The 9,882-nt window shown below is 43.5% G+C and overlaps 1 protein-coding gene across 1 annotated transcript; it reads left to right on the forward strand.

Annotated features, from left to right (window-relative positions):
- The first annotated feature begins 665 nt into the window (after positions 1–665).
- On the forward strand, positions 666–1,625 carry LOC112809614 (olfactory receptor 13C7). Its single transcript, XM_025852969.2, has one exon. The coding sequence runs from the start codon at positions 666–668 to the stop codon at positions 1,623–1,625; it is 960 nt and encodes a 319-aa protein (XP_025708754.2).
- Positions 1,626–9,882: the final 8,257 nt, after the last annotated feature.

The following is a 9,882-nucleotide window of genomic DNA, read 5'->3' on the forward strand; positions in this document are numbered from 1 at the left end:
GAGTATGTTTTCTGTGAAAATGATCTAGAGAGAAGAAAGAAAGTATGCGGTCACAACTAATCATTTCACTAGTAACTGGCACAAAGTTGGAGAACATGAAGCAAACTTAAAGTCACTTTCCTGATTGAAGTTGAATGAGATGAAATGCCATATGGACATAGAACCATAAAAATGAATGTGTTATGGGGCGCCCGGGTGGCTCAGTCATTAAGTGTCTGCCTTCAGCTCAGGTCATGATCCCAGGGTCCTGGGATCAAGCCCCACATCGGGCTCCCCGCTCTGCGGGAAGCCCGCTTACCCCTCTCCCACTCCCCCTGCTTGTGTTCCCTCTCTCGCTGTGTTTCTCTCTGTCAAATAAATAAATGAAAATCTAAAAAAAAAAAGAAAAAGAATGTGTTATATGTCTTCTCTCTGATCAAATGCATTAAATTTAATCAGAATCACCATTTTACATATTGTGAATTTGATGTCCTATGGCCCAAAGTAATTTCTGATTTTATTGCTTCTTTTTCTTGGAAGAAATAGAGACTGTGGGCTTTCAAGACTATTTTCTAACCACTCAGCCTAGTTGGAACTCCAGACCAGATGCCCTGGACCTAAGCAAGGCAAAGAATATTGAGTTTGGATCTCCGAGTGTTTTCCTCTGTTGAAAGAGGAGACATACCATGGAAAGTGCCAACCAGACCATCTCTGTGACAGAGTTCATTCTCCTGGGCCTCTCAGCCCACCCAAAGCTAGAGAAAACGTTCTTTGTGCTCATCCTCCTGATGTATATAGTGATCCTGCTGGGCAATGGGCTCCTCATCCTGGTGACTGTGTCTGTCTCCCGTCTGCACACGCCCATGTACTACTTCCTGGGGAACCTCTCCTTCCTGGACATCTGCTACACAACCTCCTCAGTCCCCCTCACTCTCGACAGCTTCCTGACCCCTAGGAAAACCATCTCCTTCTCTGCCTGTGCCGTGCAGATGTTTCTCTCCTTTGCCATGGGAGCCACAGAGTGTGTGCTTCTGGGCATGATGGCATTTGATCGCTATGTGGCCATCTGTAACCCCCTTAGGTATCCTGCGGTCATGAGCAAGGCTGCCTATGTGCCCATGGCTGTCAGCTCCTGGGCAGCTGGAAGTGCTGCTTCCATGGTTCAAACATCCCTTGCAATGAGGCTTCCCTTCTGTGGGAACAACATCATTAACCACTTCACCTGTGAGATCCTGGCTGTCCTGAAGTTGGCCTGTGCTGACATCTCCATCAATGTGATCAGTATGGGAGTGACAAATGTGATTTTCCTGGGGGTCCCAGTTCTGTTCATCTTTGTCTCCTACATCTTCATCCTTGCCACCATCCTGAGGATCCCCTCTGCTGAGGGGAGGAAAAAGGCTTTCTCCACCTGCTCTGCCCACCTTGTGGTGGTGGTCGTCTTCTATGGGACCATCCTCTTCATGTATGGGAAGCCCAAATCCAAGGACCCCCTGGGGGCAGACAAGCAGGATGTTTCAGACAAGCTCACCTCCCTCTTCTATGGGGTGGTGACCCCCATGCTCAACCCCATCATCTACAGCCTCAGGAACAAGGATGTGAAGGCTGCTGTGAAGACCCTGGTGAGTCAGAAATGCTTTACCCAGTGATCTCTGGAGGACAAATGTCCCTATAGTTCTGTGCTCTTGGCTCTCGCACCCAGGAATCTCAGAAGAATGTGTCCCCAAAGAAGAGATATGTGAAGAGTGATTACCAGAAAATAGAATTACATACCTAATGGAGAACTTTAGCTATTACTGGACCCAAGTTCTAAAAATGATGAAATCTAAAACCTGATGGGGTGAGACTTGAGGGGATGGAATGGGTGCTGGTAAAAAAACAAGTAGTGATTTTCTGGTTCCCTTCTGGGCACATCTGAATTCACCCTTGTGAGCAGTCGCTTCATTGTTTTGGGAAAAACAGCTTAGTGTTCTTTTGAGTTACATAAAGATCTAAGATCCTTCTGTGCAAAGAAGGCATGGAAGACAGTGTGGGGCAAAACTTCATGACAAAAGAGTACAAAAAATTGTCTACATTGGGGATGAAATGGCACATCTTTCAACGTTGTTTTTCTTAGCGGCAGGGCTGAGACAGGAGATGAGAATTAAGTTGGCTCTTTCCTTCCCCTGAGACTCCGAGGACTTGGAATCATGTAGATTCCATGTAGAGTATTCCCTTTGAGGGCAAGTAAGCCGGATCCTACAAACGCATGTGGAAGATCTTAGCCCAGGAGCACTCATAGCTGGTATCTGGTTTTAAGCTTCATTTTCCTGCCCTCGGTAAGTCTTACATATTTAAGTACACAGTCTGGCCCGATAGTCTGGAGAGTTAGAGGATGGACCTATGGGGGAGAGTAGAGCAGGAGCACCACGGGACCAGCAGAAGATGCGGCAAGGTGGCTGACTGAGGAGAAGTGGAATGATAAAACTGAAAGGCAGAACCAGTTCACCAAGCACCTGAGAAGGGGTCCAGAGGTGTAATGTGTGAGGATCTCAGTCACTAGAGACACAAAAAGGGACAAAGATTCTGTGAGGGAGTGAACTCTGAATGTCTCTTTTTCCTTGAGGTATCTGGATGCCTATTTTTTTCCTGAGAATCAAAATTTCCTGATGAAAACAAATGCTCCCTGCTTGCCTTGCTTGGGTGTCCTGGGCTTGTCCTATCTGAGATGTGGCCAGCCACCCCCTTCAGCCCTACAGCACTCTCCTGTCCATACTGGGCAGAAACGTGGTTGCTGGTCAATACCTGTGTGGGCCCTTAAACAGTCTCTCTGGCTAGTCCTTTCTCACCATTTCAAACCCAGTATTATCTGTCCCACTCTGGTGTGAATTTGCCTTTCCCTGTTGAGCACAGAGCCCATCTATGTCCTTCTTAGCTCACTACAGGGAGGATGACATCAATTCGGGATCAATTCCATCCTTTGTAAGTCAAGAATTGACTTAGAAATGAAACATACTTGCAGAGCAAAATTCCTTTTCAACGAACTTCATTTTACTAGTTTTGACTCAGAGAACCATAACTAGTTTCCACCCAGATCTTTCTACTGGACTCTCTACAGGACTCCTTCAGCTGATGAAAGTGCCACCCTCAGAAAGCCTTCAGGTGTCACTTTCCTTCAGGAATCAGCTAAAGAGTGCCCTTAGCTGAAGAGAGCTGACTCCCCCAAGATCATGCCCCCTTCCTTAGGGCAGCCCATATCCAGTGATTTACTGATGAAGAGATATGAACATCTTGCCCCTACACAGGATACTTCTGAAGGGTGATCCTACTGCTAGAGCTCCCCATGGGGTTGACTGCGGCCTTTGTTGAGACTACATCACGGGGCAACTCCTCCCTCTGCCCAATCCTGCTTTCTCATCCTCCCTCCCACCAGTGTTGATCCCAAGAGCACTCCCTAATAAATATTATGCCCTGCAATCTCCATACCAGAGTCTGCTTCCTGGCAAACTCAAACTGTGACATCATGCAAGCTCCATTGCTCATATAATGCATATATTCTCTTTTCAGAATCCATGGACACTGGCAATCCTCACAAAAATCATGTACAATAGTTGTGTTAGCATCAGAAGCTTTGAAACCAGACCTGGGTTAGGTGCCAGGTCCTCTATTTATCAACTTATCTTGAAGTTTGTTTTATACTGTAGTTAACTTCTCTGAAATCTGCCTACCACCGCCTTAGTTCAGTGTTTTCCATTCCCATTTTTTGCCATGAACCACAAAGAAAATAATGGGATCTGTATGACATCCTGGGATAGGTAGACGGTAAAGGCAATTCACCTGGGGGATTAGGTCACAACATGTCCTGCTTAATGACCCCAAGGGGACTCTAACCTTGGCATATCTGGGCCCTGTAGAAAACTAACTAGAAAGTTCTGCCAGAGGCAAGCTGTTTCCTCCTTAGTACCTGATAAGAGGACAGTAGTGCCCCTTCCCCTGGGCACAGATGATTGGACTATTGACCAAAACAGAGCTAATCATATTTTCTCTCCAAGGAATATGAATGTGGATATAGAGACCCTTGTTAGTTGGCATAGGGCTCTTGAGCTGAGAGACCACATAAATGCAGGACTAATGTGGCCAGGTGCCTTGCAAGAAAGAGAAAACTGGTCTGCAGAGAAATGATAAATCAAATGAGAACCATACAATACATGACCCAAGACATGGAGAATTTCTCTTTCGTTTTCTGGAAAAATTTAAATCTACAGAAAAGTAAAGAAGATAATAAAATGAATCCTTAGGTATTCATGTCCCAGATCCAACAATGAGCCATTCATGACCAATCTTGTTCACCTATAACTCCAAGGATTATTTTTCCCTCTCCTGAATTATTTTGAAACAAATCCCAGATATTCATAGCATATCATCCTTAAATATTTCTGTATTTACCTCTTAACATAATTAGTACTCTTGTAAAATATAAATAAATTACCATTTTCATACCTAAAACTCACACTAATTCCTTAAAATCATCAATTATCCAGCATTTTCTATTTCCCCAGATATCTTATAAATGCTGTAATTATTTCAATTTGTTTATTTGAGTCAAAATCCAAATAAAACTATACATTATGATTAGTGTATTCTTTCTGCAGTTCCCCTTCCCCTCTCCTATTCCCCGTCTGTCCCCCTCCCCCAACTCCTTAATTTCCTCTTAATTTGCTAGAGCAGCTTCCAGAACTCAGAGACACATTTTACTTACTAGACCACTGGTTTATTATAAAAAGATATAATTCAAGAATAGTCAGATGGAAGAGATGCATAGGGCAAGGTATTGGTGAGGGTGCAGAGCTTCCATGCCCTCTCCACTCTCCCCTATGTTCACTGTTCACCAACCCGGAGGTTCTCTGAACCCTGACCTTTTTGGTCTTTTTGGAAGATTCACTACATAGGCACAATTGACTAAATCATTGGCCATTAGTGGTTGTTTTGATCTCCAGTTCCTTTCCCTGCCCTGGAAACTAGGGATGGGGATGGAAGTGGTGGGAATGAAAGTTCCAACATTCTATTCAAGGTTGGTCCCCCTGGCAAACAGCCTCCATTCTTATTTATGTTCTAAAAGTCACCTCATTAACATAAACCCTGGTATGGTTGAAATGGGCTTGTCATGAATAATAAGACACCATTTCACCTTTATAGCTCTGAAGTGTTTCTCAGGAACTGAGGACAAGAGGCCAGACATTATAACAGAGGTGCTCCCATTGCTCTTGTTCAGGAAATTCCAAGGGCTTTGGGAGCAGATTCCTGAACCAGGAATCTTTGACAAAGGCCAAATATATGTGAGAAATATATTTTGGTCATCTGAATGAACAAATATATACCTCTTATCTGTTACAATATCACATTACTACAATCTACTGATTACAGTTCTATAGTGTGTGTCCCTGTATTTCCTATAAATTGATGATTAGGTCTAGATATTTGAGAGGTTTTAGTAAGTTTTAGTGTGGTTATGAGCTCATGGCACCTGAGATCTTCTAATAAGACCCTAGTATCTTTAATGGCTTCCTTGCTTTATAGTATGTCAAGATATAGGCTCAACATTTGCAGTTCCTTTCCAGATATGGAAATAATCATTTTCTCCAAGGAGGTCTTGTTTCCTTTAGCGGGGACTGGTATTTAGAAACCACAATCTGGGGGCGCCTGGGTGGCTCAGTTGTTAAGCGTCTGCCTTCAGCTCAGGTCATGATCCCAGGGTCCTGGGATTGAGCCCCGCATCGGGCTCCCTGCTCAGCGGGGAGCCTGCTTCTCCCTCTCCCACTCCCCCTGCTTGTGTTCCCTCTCTCACTGTCTCTGTCAAATAAATAAATAAAATCTTTAAAAAAAGAAAAAAAGAAACCACAATCTGGGTGCCAAGGGTGCTAATGAGTTTATCATAGTTTCTAGGCCTTTCAGTGGAAAGAGGAAATATATGTAAAAATAAAATATTTATAAATATATAAAATTCATACCTACAATTTCTACAGAATTTTTACTTAACCTACTGATTAAGGTTATTTCTTCCCATGCACAATCTCATTGCAGAAAAGTATGGAGAGGGCTTAAAGTTGTTAGAGGCAGTTAGTTAGGTTCTGACAGGATGCCTGGAAGCTAGCAAAGAGGAAGTCACAGCTAAAGTCAGGGGTCTATCCTGGCAGCACTCCAAAACAAAAACACAGGAAACCAGATTAACCCAGACAGGCCCAAGATGGCTAACAAAGTCTCCTCCCTAAGGGTGCCATGACAGAAAATCCCCGACCAACTAAGGAAGAAAAGGCACATGACCCACATTCCTGGAGGAGACCACCTGTTTTGAAGAAAATTTCCACCTTAGAGTAATGAATATTCCACCCCTTTGTTAACCACTGTCTATTAAAGATAGAAATCCAAACCCCGGTGGGTGCAGCACTCCCTTGAGCTCACCCGCTCTCACGTCTAGAGAGTGAGTAATAATAGTTAATAAACTCTCCGGTTTGTGCTGCTCATCTCCTGTGTTGTGTCTGTCTGTGAATTCTTTCTCATAAGACTAAGCCCCCAGCAATATCTTTTGGATGGGCTGTGTCAAGGCCGTGAAACCCAAGGTAACCCCAGTCCACCCAGCAACAAAGATATACCAACATAATAAGATGTTAAGAGCTAATGTGGGCACAGCTCCTGTAAAGAGCAGAAGTGAGTCAGGTTGTCACTGTGATATGTGTCCCAATGCCTGTGTACCTGGCAGTATTGGGGCAAATCATAACAGCTGAGGCAATGGTGTGGGCCCTCCCACTTGTTCCTGAGCTTTCCACAGGAGACCCAAGCCCATGAGTGGAGTACTGAGGGGTGACAGGCTGTGGAAGAGTTGCAGGAGAAACCCAAGGTGGGGAGAGAGAGACAGAGACTCCAAACCAGACCCTCAAGGCATCTCAAAGCTCAGAGATGACTTTCCAAAACAGGGGCAGTCACCCACCCCTGTTCACCATGGATGGCCTCCAACCGAGAAAGGTACAGGGTGCAGACAAGTAAGATGGCAGGTTATCTTTGAATAGGGCCGAAAGTCCTGAGTTCTGCAAGCTTGTTCTGCTCAAGATAGATGCTTCCAGTATTTAAGAGCCACTTAGAAAAGAGAGGTTTGTTACATATCTGAAAGGCTGGAACCATAGCCAGAAGCTATATATCTGGTCAATGGTCCCCTAGGTTTTAAAGCCATGCATCCTTACAGTTTACACCATCTGGTTAGTTATTTATAAAATGCATAAGTGTTCTACTGTACCAATATGTTATATACATTATAAATTGTTTACAAAATAAAAATTTAAAAAGATGGGATAAAAGTAAAAATATAAAAAGAAGAGCTACCATGGAGAAAGAAGAAAACAAGGGTAGATCACAAATTCGTTTATTAATTTATTCAGCAACTCTTCATTGAGTGCAACCAGGTCCAGTTTTTATACTTAGGATACATTTATAAACAATGGAAAAAAAAAAACAGTAGAAAAAAAAAACAGTAGAAAAAAGTCCTTGCCTCTATGAAACTTGCATTCTAGCAGATGGAAACAGACAAGAAACAATTACTAATGCACATAAGAAAATAACAGAGGATGTTAGAAACTGCACAGAATCAGGACTGAGGCATACAGGAGGACTGAACCCATGCACCTAATTTTTCTCCCTCCTGAAACACACAAAAACTACAGCTTTTTTGTTTTGTTTCATTTGCTTTTAACTGACAAACCACAAGGTTAAGAAGAAGGGGGGCATCAGAGTGATAATGTTTTGAAGGCTGGAAAGTAGACGGACTAGTGGTCGTTTCTAAGGCAGATCTGACAGAGCCAAATCCTGAGCCACAAATGGGAAGAGTGCTATAACCAGATCTCCAGCACTGAGCAGCCACTGTGCCAGGTCCTTCTGGGTCCAGGGGTGAAGGGGTGCTGCTAAAACAAGGGGGATTAGGCAAAAAACGTATAAGAAACAGAGTCCCCCACACCCCCTCGCTCAACCCATGACATCGGCCACCTGTCTCTTAGCCATCCCAACAAAAAGTTTATTCTCTGGAAAAAGGATAAAACAAATGAGCATAAGAAAGACTTCAAACAACAGGACATCACTTCTGCAATCAACTGGCTTTTTTCAAGCCCACAGCTGCTATGCCTGTGGAACTCTCATGGCAAGAGCTAGAACCAGATTCATTTATGAATCTCCCAATGCCTTATAAAGGCCTGGTCTATGGTAGGAGCTCACAATCTATATGGTGGGACACAGACAAGAAGGCACTTTCCAGGTCACTTGCCTCTTTCCAACCCCAACATCCTGAATTTGGAAATGCCAGGGATACTGAGCTATAAGGATTTGTCCTGTGCAGTGAGTTATACACTCTCCTAGACCTATCATGGACTCTACTGAGAGTTCTCATTGACTTGGGGTTTATGTTAATTCTGGCAGGACCAGAATGACCCTTCCTCCTAATCTTTCCAGTAGCTCAACAGGATGGGTATAAAGGGAGGGAGGGGGAACAAAGTATTTCTGGAAGGACTCCAAAATAATTGGATCTTGGGGACATAATCCCAGATGTCTAAATTTTCTAAACTTCGTCACTTCCCTTTCAAAACTTCAAATCACTTCAGGGACTAGGATAATCCCAATAGCTGGGTGGAATTTAACTGGCTTCATACACAATGCATGGTCCTTTGTGGATTTTACCCAAACATAGAACAAAGACCAGAAAACTCAGCTCTCATCCATTTTAGGGGCTAATTCCTCTGGCTGCTACTTACAGATCAGATTGGCTAATTTCAGCCTCTGGACTATTCCCGGACCTCAGACAAGTGGTTTTCTTCATTGCTCTATTTACAGAAAAGGTAAGACAGAACTTGTAAAAGAATATGTAAACTCTGTGGGCCCAGCCCAGTTCCTGGTTCCATTCCTTGTGACTAGTGGCATGGGGTGAACTGGAAGGAAAGAGAGAAGGACTTCTCAGTGGTAGGACAGAAAGTCCAAGAATGAGAAATTCATGAGATCATCTAGTCCCTGGATAGAATATTTCTAAGTATAATCCATTCCAAAATGAGTATTAGGGAAACAGAGCCCAGAGAGGAAAAGGGACTTGATAACCCCATAAATTGAATGATTGGTGAAAATCAGTTCTTTTGGTAAGTGCTCCAAGGAGTTTGGAAGGTGAGTGAAGGAATGAATTAATGAATATCCCAAGGGTCTATGGACAGTAGGAGAGAACTCTAAAAGAGGAGGGAAGTCATATGCAAAATTACTTGGAGAGGGGAATGATCAGGAATTGAGAATGAAGATCAGTTATTTCCACCGGTCTTATGTCCCCAAAGAAAAAAATTCAGGGGCTCCTGGGTGGTTCAGTCATTAAGCGTCTGCCTTTGGCTCAGGTCATGATCCCAGGGTCCTGGGATCGAGCCCCGCATCAGGCTCCCTGCTCGATGGGCAGCCTGCTTCTCCCTCTCCACCACTTGTGCTCTCTTACACCCACACCCACACACACACTCTCTCTCTCTCAAATAAATGAATAAAATCTTTAAAAAAAAAAAAGAAAAAATATTCATACAAATGGAGTATAACAATTCTCACAAAATTGATTAAAATGAATCAGCCACGCATGATATAAGCTGAGGTAAATGTGTGATGTTAATCTTAAATGTGATTAGGAAAAGTAAACACAATTTTGTGAAATGTCAAACACCTCTATGGTTGGCCAAATATCGCAAAGTAGATTTTGACCAATTTCTCTGCATCTAATTAGAGCAATGTAAAGAGCCCCCCAGATTGCCAGGGCTGTTCTCCAGCTGCTTAGCAAAGAAAGTATCCTCAATGGCTTTCTGGCCACTTTAGGTATCAGAGCATCGTGAAATTGACTTTCTGAGTTCCTGCAGGTGACAGGGGAGATATACC

Source organism: Callorhinus ursinus, unplaced genomic scaffold, assembly GCF_003265705.2.
Source record: "Callorhinus ursinus isolate GAN/ISIS: 27379988/994484 unplaced genomic scaffold, GSC_fseal_2.0 scaffold42, whole genome shotgun sequence".
NCBI classification, from domain to species: Eukaryota; Metazoa; Chordata; class Mammalia; order Carnivora; family Otariidae; genus Callorhinus; species Callorhinus ursinus.

Excerpts from the sequence above, each read along its gene's own strand:
- LOC112809614 (XM_025852969.2), top strand. The coding sequence starts at position 666 with ATGGAAAGTGCCAACCAGACCATCTCTGTGACAGAGTTCATTCTCCTG.